The sequence below is a fragment of the Anolis carolinensis genome, unplaced genomic scaffold, assembly GCF_035594765.1.
Source record: "Anolis carolinensis isolate JA03-04 unplaced genomic scaffold, rAnoCar3.1.pri scaffold_7, whole genome shotgun sequence".
NCBI lineage: Eukaryota > Metazoa > Chordata > Lepidosauria > Squamata > Dactyloidae > Anolis > Anolis carolinensis.
In genome coordinates this window covers 19,298,731-19,318,345 of record NW_026943818.1, presented here as the reverse complement: position 1 = coordinate 19,318,345, position 19,615 = coordinate 19,298,731, and the positions used below count along the sequence as shown (strand labels likewise).

The window sequence follows — 19,615 nt, the reverse complement described above, 5'->3', positions numbered from 1 at the left end:
TTGCTCTCCCGCCTGCGCCACAGCCCGGACCCTTATCCAAGCCTCGCTTATCCAAGCCTCTGGATAATCCAAGCCATTTTTGTAGTCAATGTTTTCAATACATCGTGATATTTTGGTGCTAAATTCGTAAATACAGGAATTACAACTTTATTTACTTATTACAACATTTATACCCCGCCCTTCTCACCCGAGAGGGGACTCAGGGCGGCTTACAATAAACACGCATATAAAAATTATACAATACACTATAGCATAACATTCCTGCGTATTGAACTACTTTTCTGTCAAATGTGTTGTATAACATGATGTTTTGATGCTTAATTTGTAAAATCATAACCCAATTTGATGTTTAATAGGCTTTTCCGTAATCCCTCCTTATTATCCAGGATATTTGCTTATCCGAGCTTCTGCTGGCCCGTTTAGCTTGGATAGGTGAGAGTCTACTGTACTGTAAATAAATGGTCCATGGCATGATCTAGAACAGGAATGGGCAAACTTCAACCCTCCAGGTGTTTTGGACTTCGGCTCCCAAAATTCCCGGGAAAACAGAAGGAGACCTTTTCTGTTTTCTTGGTCTTTCCCATCTCTCTTGGAGCACAAGGAGAGCCTGTTCAATGTCCACTGGCTTTGAGGAGACTCTTTTCAATGTGTTCAGTGTCTCCTAGCTTCCCAACCTTTTACGCCTTTGCTCTCCTTTAGAGGCGGAGTCCTGGAGCCGGAAGGGACCGTGGAGATCAAGTTCCGCAAGAAAGATCTGGTGAAGACCATGAGGCGCGTGGATCCCATCTACGTGCGCCTGGCAGAGCGGCTCGGTGAGTAAACCAGACTAAAATCATTCATTTTCTCCCGCAACGGCTTCCACCTTTATGTGGGACCTTCATGTGGCTTGTTTGACTTACGTATTGCGTGAGATTTCCTTACCCAAGGAAGCCTGCATTTCAAAGTTTATGTTTACATTCTTTGTGGTATAGCAGAAGAAAATAGCTTCTCCCTTCCAAAACCGAACGAAGATTTGCCTTCCGTATAACTCCTGCTATATTTTCCCCAAAATATGACCAGGTTTTGTGCATGTGTGTATGCCCCAAAAGGGCTTGTTTTCAGGCAACGTCTTATATTTTCATGTACGACAATCTACATTTATTCATTGATTCATGTACAACAGTCTACACTTATTCATACAGTCATGTCGTCCAAAGGCACCCACTTAGGGATTTACAAATACTTAATGATAATTTATCGGAGCCTCCAGTGGCTCAGTGTGTTAAAGCGCTGAGCTGCTGAACTTGCAGACCGAAAGGTCCCAGGTTCAAATCCGGGGAGCAGAGTGAGCGTCCGCTGTTAGCTCCAGCTTCTGCCAACCTAGGAGTTCGAAAACATGCCAATGTGAGTAGATCAATAGGTACTGCTCCAGCGGGAAGGAAACGGCATTCCATGCAGTCATGCTGGCCACATGACCTTGGAGGTGTCTACGGACAATGCCGGCTCTTCGGCTTAGAAATGGAGATGAGCATCAACCCCGAGTCGGACACGACTGGACTTAATGTCAGGGAAAATCTTTACCTTTACTAATGAAAATTTATGTTATAATTTAAATATTGATGTCAATAATTTTTTGTGTCAGGAGCATCTTGAGAAACTGCAAATTGCTTCTGGTGTGAGAGAATTGGCCGTCTGCAAAGACGTTGCCCAGGTACACTCGGATGTTTTGATGCTTTTACCATCCTTGTGGGAAGCTTCTCTCATGTCCCCACATGAAGCTGGAGCTGATAGCGGGACAGTAGGTACCATTAGGAACCCTTAGCGGGACAGTAGGTACTCTTAGCGGGACAGTAGGTACCCTTAGTGGGACAGTAGGTACTCTTAGTGGGACAGTAGGTACTCTTAGCGGGACAGTAGGTACCCTCAGGTACTCTTAGCGGGACAGCAGGTGCCCTTAGCAGTACAGCAGGTGCCCTTTTATAATTCAATCCATTTTATAATTCAATCCATCCATCGTGTGTTGCAACAGACGTCTGGCTGACTGGTAGTATTACTACTACTGTATTATTAATACTGGTATTATTAATACTGGTAGTATTAATACTACTGGTATTTGGTAGTAGGGCCTCTATTACGAACATCCTGAATGATCCTGCTAGGGCTTATTTTCTGAGAAATTGGGTAGATGAGAGCCATCAAATGTGCGGAAGTTCAGTTCAGATTCAGTTACGGCCTTCAATTGTCATCTCTCCCTGCATTTGTGGCGAATTGAGACAAAAGGAGTGTTTTACTGTCGGGAAAATATGCTTCCTTCCCCGCCTCCTTTTTGTGAGACAAGGAAAAGCCACGGTGTGTCTGTGTGTGTTATTTCGGTGTCTCTGTGTGTTATTTCGGTGTGTCTCTGTGTGTTAATTTCTGCAAACTCGGGTGTTCCCAGAAACGGGCTAATGACTCCTGGGCCAACCCCTCGGCCTTAATTAAAACGGCGGCGGCGACACCAAAGGCGAACGAACCCCTTCATACACACAGAGCGAGAGCATTAAAAGCTTTGTTGGCTGATAAGTGTCTTGCTCAGATGGGCCGTAATTGCTCTCTGTTTTGGGCGACCGGTGGCCCTCGAACACTTCCCGCTAATGCTGTGCAATGGCAGGAAGAGGCGAGATTGTAGGACACAGCGCATTGCATAATTTCTCTCGTTCTCTCTGTGCTGGTTTTTCTTTCTGGCCAATTTAAAATTTGTCAAAGCCGGTCGTCTTCTGGATCACTGCCCTTTGATATTTTGCGCACTCCATTTGCCACAAACAAGCCGCAGGGCCTCGGTTCATGCTGACTCCAGCAGAAACGGAGAGAGTTCCATTTATCTTGTGCCGCCACCACCGCCCGCCGCACACTCGCTCGCTCGCTCATTAGCCGGGAGTTCACTGCCTCTCTTAACCCCTGCGTCGCTGCCACCGCTGCCACCCAAAGGGCCCTTCGGTGGCCGTGCGCCCAGAGTGGGGATCGGCATCGCGCCTTCCTCGGAGCCATGGGTCTTCCCCTTGGCATGGAATAATGTGACACAGATCTACTAATTATCCATTTCCAGGCAGCCTCACTGGCATCTTGACTCCTTCTGTGTCTTATTCGAGTGTCACTCAGTGTGGCAGGGCGGAAGAGGCTTGGAAGACGTCCCCAAAGGCCATCCAATCCAACCCCCAGGGAAAGCACAATCAAAGCAGCCCTGCAGATGGCCACTCACTCTCAAAAACATGCCAATGTGAGTAGATCAATAGGTACCGCTCCGGTGGGAAGGTAAAGGCGTTCCATGCAGTCATGCCAATGGCCGCATGATCTTGGAGGTGTCTACAGACAATGCTGGCTCTTCGGCTTAGAAATGGAGATGAGCACCGACCCCCAGAGTCCGACATGACTGGACTTAACCTTTTACTAGCAGCCAGTGGAGCTGACATAACAGGGGTGTTGTATGCTCCCTGTACATTGGTCCAGTGAGCAATCTGGACTATTTGTAGCTTCCGAACAGTCTTCAAAGGCAGCCCCACGTAGAGCGGGTTGCAGTAGTCTATTCGAGATGTAACAAGAGCATGGACTACTGTAGCCACATCTGACTTCCCAAGGTACGGGTATAACTGGTGCACAAGTTTTAATTGTGTGAAAGCACTCCTGGCCACCACCAAAACCTGAGGTTTCAGACTCAGTGAAGAATCCAGGGCTTCTTTGAAATATTTCTGGGAAATATCGCAAAAGGGGGTGAGTAGAGAAGTCCAACCCTAGAAGACGAAATCCTGAAGAGCGTGAGGCCTGGCTGCTGCCGAAGAAAGAAAGCCATTCCCTGATATTTAATTGTAGAGGAGGCTTAAGGCATTGATTGGGGAGCTTAGCCTTTTACAATACCCAGTGAATAAGAAACGTTCCTGACAATCAATCAATGATGGGATAATCACTCTTTCTTCCCCTTCCCCCCTCGCCAGGCCCTCATTGTTTCTCTTCTTTCTTTCTGCCGGGAGGACGGGGCTCAGGAGCCAGAAATCTTTATAGACGCCGCTTTTAAATTAAGCAGAAAATAGACATTGACATATTTGTTAATCTCACCTGGATCATTACCAGGGCAGCCTTGCCTTGACTTCGACGGCCTGGAATACAGGAGTGTTTGCTTCCTTAACAGCCGACCTCGAAAATTGGGTTTTTAAAAAAAAGCCTTGCAGGGTGAGGTTTAAATATAATCAGGCCCCGGGTCCTGTGTGATCCTAGCTCAGCAGGGTCAACCCTGGTTAGGACTTGGGCAGGAGACCAATGCCAGGCTCTGTTTCAACGGAAGGGCCTGGCACAATCGGAGTCTTTCACGTCTTAGAAAAAAATACAAAATTCATGGCATGGCCATAAACTGACATGCTACTTGGTAGTTTCTAACCTGAAGAGCCGGCGTTGTCCGTAGACACCTCCAAGGTCATGTGACCAGCATGACTGCATGGAGCGCCATTCACCTTCCCGTCAAAGCGGTACCTATTGATGTACTCACGTTTGCATTTTTTTCAAACTGCTAGGTTGGCAGAAGCTGGGGCTAACAGCGGGAGCTCACCCGGCCCGCAGCTTTGAACTGCAAGTTCAGCAGTAAAGTTCAGACTTTATTGAAAAAACTACACGTCTATATATGAACATTAGGGCCTAGCTATCTAACATCATGTCTCCCTCCATGCTCACAGAAGAACAAAATGGAGGGCTCAGGGGCCAACCCTGTGACTATAAAGAGGCACGTCCCTGAGAAATATTTTTGTCTTGGATGTGGTAAATTTCCAACACATACAGTATTCTTTTATCAGTTTTTGTATCCAGCTTTGGAAACACAAGGGATCCCTGTGTGGATTCAGTCTGCATCCTTGGCTCTCTAGTTAGTATATAGATACTACTGTATTTCAATTGACAAATGGCATCAGCTGTGAGATGCACCCTCATTTCAGTGCCACCACCACCACCACCAAAAATACTAAGATGAACCTCATTTTTAAATATGTTTATATACAGGCCTGGGCTGGTGAGCAGCCAGCTGCAACAAATCACTGACCAAGAGGTCATGAGTTCGAGGCTAGCTTGGGAGCTTGCGTTTGTCTTTGTTCTATGTTAAGGCATTGAATGTTTGCCTTATATGTGTAATGTGATCCGTCCTGAGTCCCTTTCGGGGTGAGAAAGAAGGGCGGAATATAAATACTGTAAATAAATAAATAGTAGAAAATACATGTCTTAGAATGGGAGAAATACAGTATTATATAGGGCTACTATGGCTTTGCCCAGAGATGGAAAGACTCGGCTATCCCAACATAAGACTGGCTTTTGGAGAGGGGAGATGAACAAACGGACAAAATCCTGGACCAATTTCCAGAAAGACCAGGATGTATTTATCACCAAAGAAGGGGACAGAATTCTAGTACCTTATTTTTTCAGTTGTAAGGCCAACAATTGATTGTGGTGCCAACAAAAATGCATGATAGGATCCTAAGGGATGTTTAACAGACGTCTTTGCGCCTGGATTGCAGGGACCCCGGAGCTGAGCCCAGCCGAGCGGAAGGATCTGGAGGGCAAGCTGAAGGAGCGGGAGGAGTTCCTCATCCCCATTTACCACCAGGTCGCCGTGCAGTTTGCGGACTTGCACGACACCCCCGGCCGGATGCAGGAGAAGGGTGTCATTACGGTGAGGATGACGCATCCCCTCCGCGCATCAAAGAATGAGAACCCTCACGACACTCAGAGCTGCCTTTGTGCCAGCACAGGATGAAAGACATAGGTTTTTCTTAGACCCGACCAACTCTGTCATTTCGCTAGGAAAATGGCACCAGAGAGAGGCCCACAAAACACTTCTATATTTGTAAGTGAACCAAACTGGGTATCAGATTGGTGGGTAAGAGGATCGTATCAGCTCTAGTTTTTAGAACACAAAACAAAACGCCACATACCAGTCAGCGAAGAAACCGTGATAACCCTATCTAAGGAACTAGAGCTGTCTTTCTGGTGCAATTCTTGGACTCAAAGAACGCCAGAAACAGGCCTCAAAAGCAAGACCTGAAAGAAATATATGTGTTTTTAGTTGGACTGTATTATCAACACTCATCTTTCCAACCTGTCTTTTCTCCTGGATTGTTGGACTATAGTTCCCATTCTGCCCATGCAGACATGCCTGGAACTGAATGTTAAGCGTGTCCGCATTTAAGCGTGTCCCCTCCTCTTGCATCCCACGCAGGACATTCTGGAATGGAAGACGTCGCGGACGTTCTTCTACTGGAGGCTCCGCCGTCTGCTCCTGGAGGACCTGGTCAAGGAGAAGATCCACGACGCCAACCCTGAGCTCACGGACGGCCAGATCCAGGCGATGCTGAGACGCTGGTTCGTGGAAGTGGAAGGCACCGTCAAGGTATGAACAAAGCTTTGCCTTGGTGTTTGCACCCCTTGAAATATGGCGGGTTTGTCGTTCTAGGCCAGCAAGCTTTTACAACTTAGTGGTGATACAGAACATTCCTGTCCTTTTTCTGATGTGGCATTCTTTCCCCGGTCTGGCTCCGTCTTTTTCCGGCTTCCAAATGCCAAGTAAAACATGTCACCAAGACAAGTGACCCCTTGACCATGATGCCAACTGGACTCCAAAGCCCATTAATACAGTGGATGAGGTCCAGCTTATGACACTGCTAGGAATATTATTATTATTGACACAACGACATAGTCAGACACAGCAAACAAGATAGACATGCTGGATTTCGTATCACAGAATCACAAGTCAAACACTTCCCAAGTGTCTAGGAATGTGTGATGTATTTTCAGAAGATGCGCGCAGATCCCAGTAGGGTGGCCTTTTGCAGTTAACAGATTGTAAGTTAATGTCTATTGTTTCCAAATGCGAGCTGAGGTCTTTTGGCACAGAACCCAGTGTGCCCATCACCACTGGGACCACCTGTACTGTTTTTTGCCAGAGTCTTTGAAGTTCGATCTTGAAGTCCTGATAATACAGTAGAGTCTCACTTATCCAAGCCTCACTTATCCAAGCTTCTGGATAATCCAAGCCATTTTTGTAGTCAATGTTTTCAATATATCATGATATTTTGGTGATAAATTTGTAAATACAGTAATTACTACATAGCATTACTGCGTATTGAACTACTTTTTCTGTTCAATTTGTTGTAAAACATGGTGTTTTGGTGCTCAGTTTGTAAAATCATAACCTAATATGATGTTTAATAGGCTTTTCCTTAATCCCTCCTTATTATCCAAGATATTCGCTTATCCAAGCTTCTGCCGGCCCGTTTAGCTTGGATAAGTGAGACTCTACTGTAATAATAATAATAATAATAATAATAATAATAATAATAATAATAATAATAATAATAATAATATAATCAGCATATCTATCTTGTTTGCTGTGTCATAATAAAATAATAATAATTATTATTATTATTGACTTGAAAAGCGGCTTACAACAAAACCAATACAACACCACTTAAAGCTTCAAAATACACAAACATTGAAAGAGAATTAAGTTATGATTATTGCTTATACCTTGTTTTAGGTCCTTTTAGTGACTTGCAGCTTACAGAAAAACCAAGACTATTTAAAACCTAAACATATACGAACACTGAGATAGAATAAAGTTGTGGTTATTTGTTTCATGTCAACAACATTGGATAAGTAAGTATGAAACTGATAAAAATAGAGGGAACATGAGCGATTAAATAATCGTTGACCAAAAACGGGCAACAGCGACCGCATTGTCTGCAGCTTTCAACAATTCTTCCTCTGTGCATGAGGTAGGTCATGGTGGGCAAGCATTCAGATGCGGAGTTGTTTGTTTTGCTCCACAGTCGCACACGGTGGAGGATTCTTCTAGATTCTTCTTGTCTTTTGATCTGCTCACTCCACTTCTGAGTCTGTTCAGGGACTTCTTAAGTTGCCCATTCTTGGGACCTCATGGGGGCCATCCATTTGGTATTTCCTGGTTTCGCTGCCCAGGAAAAACATTAAGGAACATTAAGAGGGGGTGGCTCTCATGAAGCTTTTCCTTGATTTGAGTCTATTGGGAAAGCAGTGGGTGGCTTTCAGTGTTTTAACCTTATTTCTCTCACAATTGGCAGCAACTTCTTGTCGCACATCAGAGGGGCAATGCCAGCTAGCTTGTAGAGTTTATCAACAGTTGTAAGTTTAAGATATCCTGTGATTGTTCTGCATGTTTTGTTCTGCTTTGTGTGGACAGACTTGTGCCAAACAGGGCAGGCATACTCAGCAGTTGAGTAAGACAAGACCAGAGCTGATGTTCTTATTTTGGGTCTGCCAGTAAGTTTCCGCAGGACGTTATTGTTTCCTAAATGTGTTGTCGAAGGCTTTCATGGCCGGGATCACGGGGTTGTTGTATGTCTTTCGGGCTGTGTGGCCATGTTCCAGAAGTATTCTCTCCTGATGTTTCGCCCATACCTGCCTGCCATAGATGTGGGCGAAACGTCAGGAGAGAATACTTCTGGAACATGGCCACACAGCCCGAAAGACAGACAACACCCCTGTTTCCTAAATGTTAGTGTTCGATCTAGAGTGACACCGAGATATTTAGGTAACTTTCCCAGGTAACTTTCAATTTCCTGTTGGCTTCACGGTTACATAGGTAGAAAGCACACATTTGTGTCTCAACAAGGTTAGAATTATTATTACAGTAGAGTCTCACTTATCCAACACTCGCTTATCCAACGTTCTGGATTATCCAACTCATTTTTGTAGTCAATGTTTTCAATATATCATGATATTTTGGTGCAAAATCCGTAAATACAGTAATTACTACATAGCATTACTGCGTATTGAACTACTTTTTCTGTCAAATTTGTTGTCTAACATGATGTTAATAGGGAGGGTTAATTTGTAAAATCTTAACCTAATTTGATGTTTAATAGGCCTTTCCTTAATGCCTCCTTATTATCCAACATATTCACTTATCTAACATTCTGCCGGCCCGTTTACGTTGGATAAGTGAGACTCTACTGTATTTATATCCTGATTTTTCTCTCTAACAATAATAATAATAATAAAACCGCCCTATCTCCCGGATGGGACTCGGGGCAGTTTACAGTCATAAAAACAACACAAACATTACATAACAACATAATAACACATTATTAAACAAAGTAAAATAAGACAATTATAACAATAAATCACACTTACATGACCAGATCAAGAGACGGGAACCATAAACCCAATATATTAAAATGTATCATTTTAGGCTAGGGAAATCTTGTGCAATATATTCAAAAAGAGACTCGAAGCAATGTGGAAAACAGCTCTTCTGAAATGGTGAGATAATATAAAGAGCACACTGTTGCATTTGTTATCTCTTGGGAATCTAACCAGCACTTGGGGGAGTTGTTTGACCACCCTTTGCTGCAGGATGTTGGCCAACCCAAACCCAAGAGTGTTGCTAGTATCTCCTTGCTTATCTCTTTTACCTTGGGATGCATTGCTGAAAGGACACCCTGGGATGTCCTTGTGACCTAAAGACGACACATGCAGACGGGCTTGAAGCCTCCGCAAAATGGGGGTTGTGTTTGTGAAGGGCCCGGAGCTTTCTTCAGGTAAATCCGGAGCCTCTCTCTCCCTTTTCCTCAAACCAGGCATCTAGTTAGCGAATGCATTACACCAATCAAGGAGAGTTATCTTAAGCCACAATTAATCTGCTCCCTGGCATATGTTGATAGGGAAGCATCATGCTGTTTCTTAATTAAAGGCAAACGGATTAAAAATGATTAATAAGAGTATTAAATATTCGCCTAAACTAAAAGCTTTGGCATTCGTGGGCAAATCCTAGCTTTACTCGGGCGTCTGCAGTTTTCTTTTTTACGGGAAGGAAGGAGGCGACAATGGGATGGGATCTGGAGGTTCACTCCTCGGTACAATCTGCAAATAGAGACTGGCAGACAGGCTGGTTTCCGGTGCCATCTTTTAATGGATTTTGTCAGAATATTGCCTTTGTCTTAAATTAAAATTTTCCTTGAAGGACCAACGAAGAAGATGGTTGTCCACTAAGACTGCAAGATCTCCTTCAAGATGTCTACTATGAGTTAGTTAGATATGTAACTAACAACAACAACAACAATTCTTTATTGATTAGTCACTTTTTACATGTTTTGATATGGTCAGAAGTGACTAATCAATAAAGAATTCTTGTTGTTAGTTAGTTAGTTAGATAGCTAGGGTCTGTTTTAAGTTTCCTATTGAATAAAGTCCTTTATCACTTTTTAAAGTTGGACCTTGATCCTGAATTGCTGTAGCTAAATGGCTTTACTGCTAGCATTAGAAACTTCTGATCTGGTCAACTTCTGCTGCTGATGCCTTTTATTGGTGGAAACACAAAGTCAATTCAGCTACAGGTATCAAATGGACCATGATTCCTAATGTTTTGCCCTTTGGATTTCTGACATTGTCATTCCTTTCTTGTTAAAATTATTATTTTTAAACTTCATAGGAGTTTGTGCTCAGAAGAACAGTCTCAGGAATGCAATCTTTTGTTGATGCAAGTCTACACTCAGTCAATTGGCAAATACAATAAGAGTCTCACTTATCCAACATAAACGGGCCGGCAGAATGTTGGATAAGCAAATATGTTGGATAATAAGGAGGCATTAAGGAAAAGCCTATTAAACATCAAATTATGTTATGATTTTAAAAATTAAGCACCAAAACATCATGTTAGACAACAAATTTGGCAGAAAAAGTTCAATACACAGTAATGCTATGTAGTAATGACTGTATTTACGAATTTAGCACCAAAATATCATGATATATTGAAAACATTGACCACAAAAATGCGTTAGATAATCCAGAACGTTGGATAAGCGAGTGTTGGATAAGTGAGACTCTACTGTAGGTAGTTTTGGCTTGGAGGAAGAAATCCTGTTTTTATTTGTTTACTAGCTTGGGCACCTGGTGTTGCCCGGGTTATTTGAAAATGTCCATTTTATAATGGTACAAAATGCATAAGGTTGTTCAATCAGTATCCCAAGAAACTCCGTAAGTGCTTAAAGTTTGTTATAAAGTGCTAAAGGACTTTATTCAATAGGAAACTTAGCTAAGGTCTGTTTTATCTAACTAACTAACTCATAGTAGACATCTTGAAAGAGATCTTGCAGTCTTAGTGGACAACCATCTGCACCTTGTTGGCCCTTCAAGGAAAATTTTAATTTAAGACGAAGACAATATTCTCACAAAATCCACTGAAAGATGGCACCGGAATGTTTCCTCTGGGTGCATCATGGGTGGGGTTTGGTGTGTTCTCTGGTTGTAGGATAAACTACAACTCCCACTATGGCGAGTCAGTCCACTCCAACCCTTCCAGTAGGCTGAGGTAAGTCATGGAGATTCTGTTTGCCCAGTTTGGTCCAGGTCCATCATTGATGGAGATCCCAGTTTTCCTGGTTGTGGGAGAACTACAACTCCCAGAAAGGAAGGTCAGTTCCCCTCAAGCTCCTCCAATAATCAAATTTTGAAATTTCAGGTCTGTGGGCCAAGTTTAGTCCAGATTCATCTGTGTTTGGGTTCACAGTGCTATCTGGATGGAGGTGAAATACAACTCCTCTAAATCAGATTGTATTTCCCTCAAAGACCTCCAGTATTTGGTCCAAATTTGGTCCAATTCTATCTTTGGTGGAGTTTGGTGTTCTCTTAGATTGTAAGTGAACTACACATCCCAGTCCCTACAACTCCTATAATCATGGTGAATTCTCCCCAAACTTCTCTAGTATGTTCCGTTGCTGAATTCCTCTGTTTACTGTGTCAGAAAATATAGTAGAGTCTCACTTATCCAACATAAACGGGCCAGCAGAACATTGGATAAGTGAATATGTTGGATAATAAGGAGAGATTATGGAAAAGCCTATTAAACATCAAATTAGGTTATGATTTTACAAATTAAGCACCAAAACATCATGTTATACAACAAATTTGACAGAAAAAGTAGTTCAATACACAGTAATGCTATGTAGTAATTACTGGATTTACGAATTTAGCACCAAAATATCACAATATATTGAAAACATTGACTACAAAAATGCGTTGGATAATCCAGAATGTTGGATAAGTTAGTGTTGGATAAGTGAGACTCTACTGTAATAGCGAGACAGTGGGCGAGACAGTGGGCGGGGTCATGCAAATTTCACACCAATGGAGAGAGTTCGGAAACACTGGGATGTCTGTGGTGGAGGAAAAACAGAACATCTAGGATGAAATGGTCCCTATATAAAAGCCTGGTGAGCAGGATGGTGTATGTGGAGGACATTGGTAGGGCTCTTGGACATGTTCACGGTGCTCGCCATAACCTGCAATGTCATTGGAAGTGGGCACCCCAGCCACACACACACATACACATTTTCACTTTTATGATGTGTATAGATGTGTATGTTTCTTTGAGGGCCTTCCCATTGAGGCCAAAGGAAGGCGGCAGCTGTTCCCGGCCCTTAATCCTGCCCGATCCTTCATCTCCGATTTCTGACATGAGCGCCTATTAAATCATGGCGCGGAATTCATTGTCATTCTGACTTTGACTTCATTAGCGCTATATAACGGAGAAGGATAGTGCACCTTTAAATGACGAGCTTTGGTGTTTAATTACCCAAATAAAATGACATAAATATGAATGAGCGCTAATGGTGGTACTTGGGGTTTTTTTCCCCACCGGAAACCATTAGCGATTCTTAAATGATTTGTAAAGAAAATGAGAGGCGAAGAAGAGAAGCAGCGAGAAGGCTATTAGGCTTCTAACACACTCCTGAATGATTATATAGTCAACTACCTAGCAAATACAGAGCTAAATGATCCCCCCTCGACACGGGCGCCTTTCTGAACGAGAAAGAGGCCCCGCCGCAGGAGTCCTCCTCCTCTCCGTGGCCGAAACCCCTTGGCCTCGTAAAATGGGGTTTTCAAAAATGGCCCTATTTTGTATTTTGTGTTGTTGTGCCTTCGTGGACAAAAACTGAAAAGGATTAGAAGCATACTTCAAATGAAGTTGCATTTTGTTTGTTTACTAAGTGCGATCGAACCATGGGAGTGTCCATGTAACACTGATGCAGGGCAAAACATTTTGGCGGATTTTGGATTCTTGATTGCCAGAACCATAAGCAAGTAGACTTGTATCTTGCTCAGTCCTGCCTAGTCTGGAGCAGTTATATTTGTTGCACTCCAGGCCAGGCCCTTGGTGGCGCCGCATGTTAAAGCACTGAGCTGCTGAACTTGCAGACCGAAAGGTTGCAATTTCGAATCCGGGGAGCGGAGTGAGCACCCACTGTTAGCCCCAGCTTCTGCCAACCTAGCAGTTCGGAAACAAGAAAATGTGAGTAGATAAATAGGTACCACTCCGGCGGGAAGGTAACGGCACTCCACAGAGTCATGCCAGTGGCCACATGATCTTAGTGGTGTCTGTGGACAATACCGGCTCTTCGGCTTAGAAATGGAGATGACCACCAACCCCCAGAGTCGGGGCACGACTGGACTTAATGTCAGGGGAAAACCTTTACCTAGGCCTGGAAATACCTGACCACTGCACCACACAAGAATCCAGGAATATAAGCAAACATCTTATTGTAAAGACAGATCCAAAGTGTATAAAAATCAAGAATAAGGAGGTAAGATGTATAATCCAAAAAGGTTTAGCAAAAGGTGTGGACCAAACAATAATCCAAGAGAACCATGAACAAAAGAACTCTTTCACTCTTAATGCAGTGTTGCCTGAACTGCCCTTAAAGTAAACAATTTGTTGTTTAATGGCCACCCATGAGAGCATTACGTCTCCCGTGAACTTTCTCCCCAGCTTCCCCACATAATCTCTCAGCCTGGCATACTCTACTTTCGGCTCTTGATTTGTAAACGGAGACTTTTGTTGATCTCTGTAGCTAGAGGTGGCTTCTCCTGGGAACCCTCCTAATCACTCAGCTCTTCACTTGACTCCTTATCTACTATTCAAGGAGTCAATAGTAGATAAGGAGTCAAGTGAAGAGCTGAGTGATTAGGAGGGTTCCCAGGAGAAGCCACCTGTAGCTTGAGGCCCTGCACTTTCCGAGCCAATTTTTCCACCGAGAAATATCATTTCCCAGACTTGAGGACCCATCACTTTGTGCCGCAGGAAAGCCCACAATCCTCTCCAAATCCTCAGTTAAACCATCAGCCTCTGGCTGATCTACATTATTATTGGGGACTGAGTTTAACAGTCCTACAGGAGAGCAAGGTACTCCTTATTGTTGTCGGTTGCCTTCAAGCTGACTTTGACTTATGAACGAGAGACTCCCATCTTGCAGATTCAGGACCATGGGCTTCCTTCGTTGAGTCCATCCATCTGGAAAGTGGAGTTTCTGTTTTCCTACTGCTTTCTTCCTTAGTGAGCCATATCTTCTCATGATATGGCCAAAGTACAACAGCCTCCGCTTAACTGATCTTGGCTTCTACAGTCTGTTCAGACGTTGTGCTCATTGTTTGCCACCAAACATCAAAGTCATGATGTGGACAATGGTAACTTTGCATTTCAGCGATATAGCCTTCGCCGTGGGGGTGTCTATGTTATTCCCAAAAAGCAATAAGGTAGGTAGCTCTCACACTGCATCGGGCTCTCGGTATCTGTCTCCTGATTCCCGTCTTGGAGAAAGCAATGAATTATCTACATACTGAATGATGGTATCTCTTCCAAGATTTCAGCCGAGGGCCTGACTCTTAAAATGTTGGTGCCTAGAGCTGTTTTGCTCCTGAACCTAGCCTTTTCCAGACTCGGCTATGCTTCTTTGTCATTGTGCCATTCCTCTCTTCCTCTCGGCAGGCCTATCTGTGGGACAACAACAAGGACCTGGTGGAGTGGCTGGAGAAACAGCTGACCGAAGAAGAAGGCGCCCGCTCCGTGGTGGACGAGAACATCAAATACATCTCCCGGGACTACATCCTCAAACAAATCCGGAGGTAAGACCGACAGATCCAACTTCACTCCAAGATAATTGTTTCTATACGTCTTACATTTGCCAATCCAAAAGAATCTCAGTTGTGTCAAGCTTAGGCTTGAAAACAGAACCATTTTCACTCCCAGTTTTACTGCTGAGCCGCGGAGACCACATATTGCCCTTTTTGTTGGCCAGGAATAGGTAGTCTCCAGTAGTCTCCACCAACTTTCTCTTGGTCTCTTTCCTCCCCAGCTTGGTCCAAGCCAATCCGGAAGTGGCCATGGACTCCATCGTCCACATGACCCAACACATATCACCCACTCAGCGGGCCGAGATCGTGCGCATCCTCTCCACAATGGACTCTCCTGCCTCCACGTAAAGGAGGGAAATGCTGGGAGCGGACTTCCCAATTTCTTGTACCGTTTGCTTTTTTCCAAACGAGACTCGAAGAAGAGAATGTCCTTGGAGTTCCGAAAGACTTTGCAAACACAGATTCTCCACTCAGTAACTTATGGATGTCATATAACCTATTTATTTAACAAAATGTGACTGGACCAACATCTCAACTAACTCTGGCTTGTACTGGTCGTGCAGAGATAATGAAAGGTACCTTAGTACCATGAGGTCTTTGACTTGTGTGTATTGGGGGGGGGGGGTGTCCCCACTTTCTTTGTCTTGTGTGTCTGTTATCAACCTTGCCCTCCAAATACAAGTGCCCAGTATTTGCCAACTTTATTGGTTTTTGTGATGGAAACCCCTAATCTTTGCTGACACTGCTCTCTCCCAAGTGGTGGCCACTCTCTAACTGAAGTTTTGGACTTCAATTCCCACAATTCTGTCTGTTAGAGATTGTGGAAGTCCAAAAGACCTGGAGGGTTGAAGTTTGCCTATACCAGCATTATACTACACACATAGTTACAATGAGTTATAAAGAATACTTAAACTTTCATACAGAGCACTTGCCAGTAAGGTAAGGCTCAAGATCTGCAAGGCAGACTCCAACAAGACATGGAGAGTTGCCAGATGGACAAGCTGGGTTTCAAAAAGGCAGAGGAACGAGAGACCAAATTGCCGATATCCGGATGCTGGATAATGGAAGAAGCCAGGGAGTTTCAGAAAAACCTCTATTCCTGTTGTGTTGACCATTCTAAAGCCTTTGACTGTGTGGATCATAATAAACTATGACAAGTTCTTGGTGGTACAGGCATACCAAGCCACCTTGTCTGTCTCCCGAGGAATCTATATAACAGCCAAGTAGCCACAGTAAGACCAGACCACGGAACAACAGACTGGTTCAATATTGGGAATGGAGTACGACAAGGCTCTATACTCTCACCCTACCTATTCAACTTGTATGCAGGACACATCATGCAATATACAGTGCTTGACAAATCCAAGGATGGAGTTAAAATTGCTGGAAGAAATATTAACAACATTAGATATGCAGATGATACCACTTTGATGGCTGAAAGCGAGGAGGAGCTGGGGAGCCAAAGAAGAAAGTGCAAAAGCTGGGTCGTAGTTAAACATCAAGAAAACCAAGATGACGGCAACCAGACGGATTGATAACTTGCAAATAGAGGGAGAAAACGTGGAGGCCGGGACAGACTTTGTATTTCTAGGCGTGAAGATGACGGCAGCCAGGAAATCAGAAGACTTCCTTCTTGGGAGGAGAGCAATGACTGATCTTCAATAAGAGACATCACACTGGCAACAAAGGTCTACATAGAGCAATGACATTCCCCGTAGTAACCTATGGATGCAAGAGCCAGACCATAAGGAAGGCTGAGTGAAGGAAGAGAGGCGCTTTTGAACTGTGGTGTTGAAGAAAATGCTGAGAGTGCCTTGGACTGCGAGAAGATCCAACCAGTCCTTACTTAGGCGATCCCTCGTAGTTCGAGGATGATTTTTTTTAATGTGTGGAGGTCGGTGCACAGCCGGTCAACACACAGTCTTCACAGATTGAGGTCCCAGCAGTGGTGTGGTTAACACAACGAGAGTGGCTTCTCTGTCTGTTGCAGCCTTCTTCCGCCTTCACAGCTGTTGTAACATGTACCATGTTATCCTCTGCCTGCTCCGCTGTTGAGGTCTTTGGGTCTTCGGATTGTTCTTGGTCTTGATCCTCCCCTGCGGCCACTCCTGGGAGTGTGTGACTCCTGTGGTTGCGCCCTCAGGTTCATTGGAACATGTAAGCCCCCTCACCACGTCAAGGTCCATCCTCCAGGAAATAATGCCCGACTGCTCACTGGAAGGAAGGAGATGGAAGGAAGGAGAGGCAAGACAGGAGACCTTGGAGAAGAGAATGATGCCGGAGAAAATGGAAGGAAAAAGGAAGAGGGGCCGACCAAGGGCAAGATGGATGGATGGTATCCGTGAAGTGAATGGCTTGGCCTTGAAGGAGCTGGGGTGGCCACCAGGAAGCTCTGCTCCATGAGATCACAAAGACTCAGAAGCGACTGAACGAATAAACACCAACACAGTGAGTTGTTGTCCATCCTTGCCAATGGGGCAGTGCCCATAATTCCAAAGAGCAGGGCCTTGGTAACTAGGTAAAAGTTTCCCTGATGTTAAGTCCAGTCGTGTCTGACTCTGGGGGTTGGTGCTCATTTCCATTTCTAAGCCAAAGAGCCAGCGTTGTCCGTAGACACCTCCAAGGTCATGACTGCATGGAGCCTTGTTACCTTCCCGCCAGAGCGGTACCTATTGATCTACTCACATTGGCATGTTTTCGAACAGCTAGGTTGGCAGAAGCTGGGCGCTCACTCCGCTCTCTGAGTTTGAACCTGGGACCTTTCGGTCTGCAAGTTCAGCAGCTCAGCGCTTTAACTCATTGAGCCACCGGAGGCTCAAGGGCCTAGCTATAGCAGTGCAAACCGTGTTTTGCCGACGTCACCGTGGAAAGAAACGCCTCTGACTCGATTTCCCCTCCGGGCTACAGACACGGGGAGGGAAGAGTACAGACGGCACGAAATCCTATTTGCATCCCATTAACCAAGCTGGGCATGAAACCCAGAGTGCGCCTCTGACACCGGCTCAACGTCCCCCTCTTAACGTTGTCGTCGGAGGGGCAGGAGGCGCAATTGCCTCCATTAAAACCGTTTCACAACTGGCTGCACACACCATCTCCCCCCACTGTTACTCAACTGGATTTAATTGCAGGTGTAGCTAATGGGAGCCTTTTATCCCCCTCCCCACAAGGTCTGTTGCACGCACAGATGAGTCTGTTTACTCCCAAACTGGTTCCCATTGTGTGCGGGGTTTGTTTTTTTCTTTAAAGGGTGGGGAGAGAAACAAACCTTTGCACCTAATTTACACTGAAAGGATGTTAAATTGTGTGAAAGCGGCGCCATGTAAACACCCAAACACGGGGCCTTCGTTGAACTATAAGGAGACAACAAACATCAATACGCATTGAAAGGCCACCGAAAAAAATAATAAAGAGGGGAGCGCCCCGACTGAACTGGTGTTAATGCATATTTAAACACTTTGGCCTAAAAATATCTCCGTATTCAAAATGCCCGGAAGGGTACCCCTCAAGCTACAAAGCTTTCGAGATCAAAGTGCGATCATCTTTTAATTTAAACCTTTTGTTGCTTCAACGGTCTTAAGAGAGATGAAGAGAGATCAAAATACAAACCGAAACAACACGCACACAAAAAGGCAGGCTTTGTAGATGTGCCCCCCCCCCCCCTCTCGTCCCCTTTCTCTCCATTTCGGCTGCGAAATAGGTCAGCTCTATTACCGATCCGCCTTCCCACAAATATTTAAAACAAATTGAATTGCACACCCAATACCCATCACAATTACGCCAGCCACAATAACTAAATTAGCAATTCAACAAAATAATTGGAAATGCGATTCTCTCTCTTCGGCAGCTTCCCCTCGGGGCTTTTGCCGGGCTGTGCGGGAGGAACGGCACTTTACTAATTCAGAAGCTAATTAGAGCCACACTTGGAAATGGAGTTGTTTGTCTGCAAGCGGGAACTTCAACACCTTTTTCATATTATTTTTAAGCATTTTTTTTTATTGGGGAGGACCATTCCTAGCATAGACTCCCATTGCATCCCCTCCTTTACTTAAAAAAAAAGGTGTTGCAAACAGCAAAAGAATATAGGTTCTGTTGGGAAATCCACGCTTGCTCTGACTTTTAAAAACTATGGGAAACCTGTTATGAAATATGCTATATATTCGGTTTCACTTGATATTTTAACAGAAGTGTTGAGGATGCAAACTTGGGCCCTCCGGGTGTTTTGGACCCCAACGCCCACAATTCCTATGTCCCATCTCTAAGATAGCTCATACATATGCGGATATAGTAGAGTCTCACTTATCCAACATTTGTTTATCCAACGTTCTGGATTATCTGCCTCCCGCCCCAGCTGTTTCTCTAGGCAGTAAGGATTGAACTTTTTATGGATTTAATTTCCAAAATGTTGCTACTGTAAGTTCATTGTACACAATTCTTTATTTGGAGTCAATTTGTTAGTAGCCAATGTTTTTGTAGTCAGTTGTTTTCAATATGTTGCGATGTTTTGGTGCTAAATTCATAAATACTGTTATTACTACATAACGTTACTGTGTTTTGGATTTTTTTCTGTAGATTTGTTGTAAAACATGATGCTTTTGGTGCTTAATTTGTAAAATTACAGTAGAGTCTCACTTATCCAACATAAACGGGTCGGCAGAACCTTGGATAAGTGAGTATGTTGGAT

General features: G+C 44.2%; 1 protein-coding gene across 7 annotated transcripts in view; it reads left to right on the top strand.

The window, feature by feature from the left end:
• The window catches only part of acaca (acetyl-CoA carboxylase alpha), a 178,059-nt gene extending 162,426 nt beyond the window's left edge, over positions 1–15,633 (top strand). For all 7 annotated transcript variants that reach the window (XM_062959350.1, XM_062959349.1, XM_062959348.1 and 4 more), the window contains 5 exons: positions 700–812; positions 5,508–5,662; positions 6,209–6,379; positions 14,789–14,925; positions 15,156–15,633. In XM_062959350.1, the coding sequence (XP_062815420.1) occupies positions 700–812; positions 5,508–5,662; positions 6,209–6,379; positions 14,789–14,925; positions 15,156–15,282 (703 nt within the window). In that variant the 3' untranslated portion in view covers positions 15,283–15,633. The remainder of the gene's footprint in view (positions 1–699; positions 813–5,507; positions 5,663–6,208; positions 6,380–14,788; positions 14,926–15,155) is intronic.
• Positions 15,634–19,615: the final 3,982 nt, after the last annotated feature.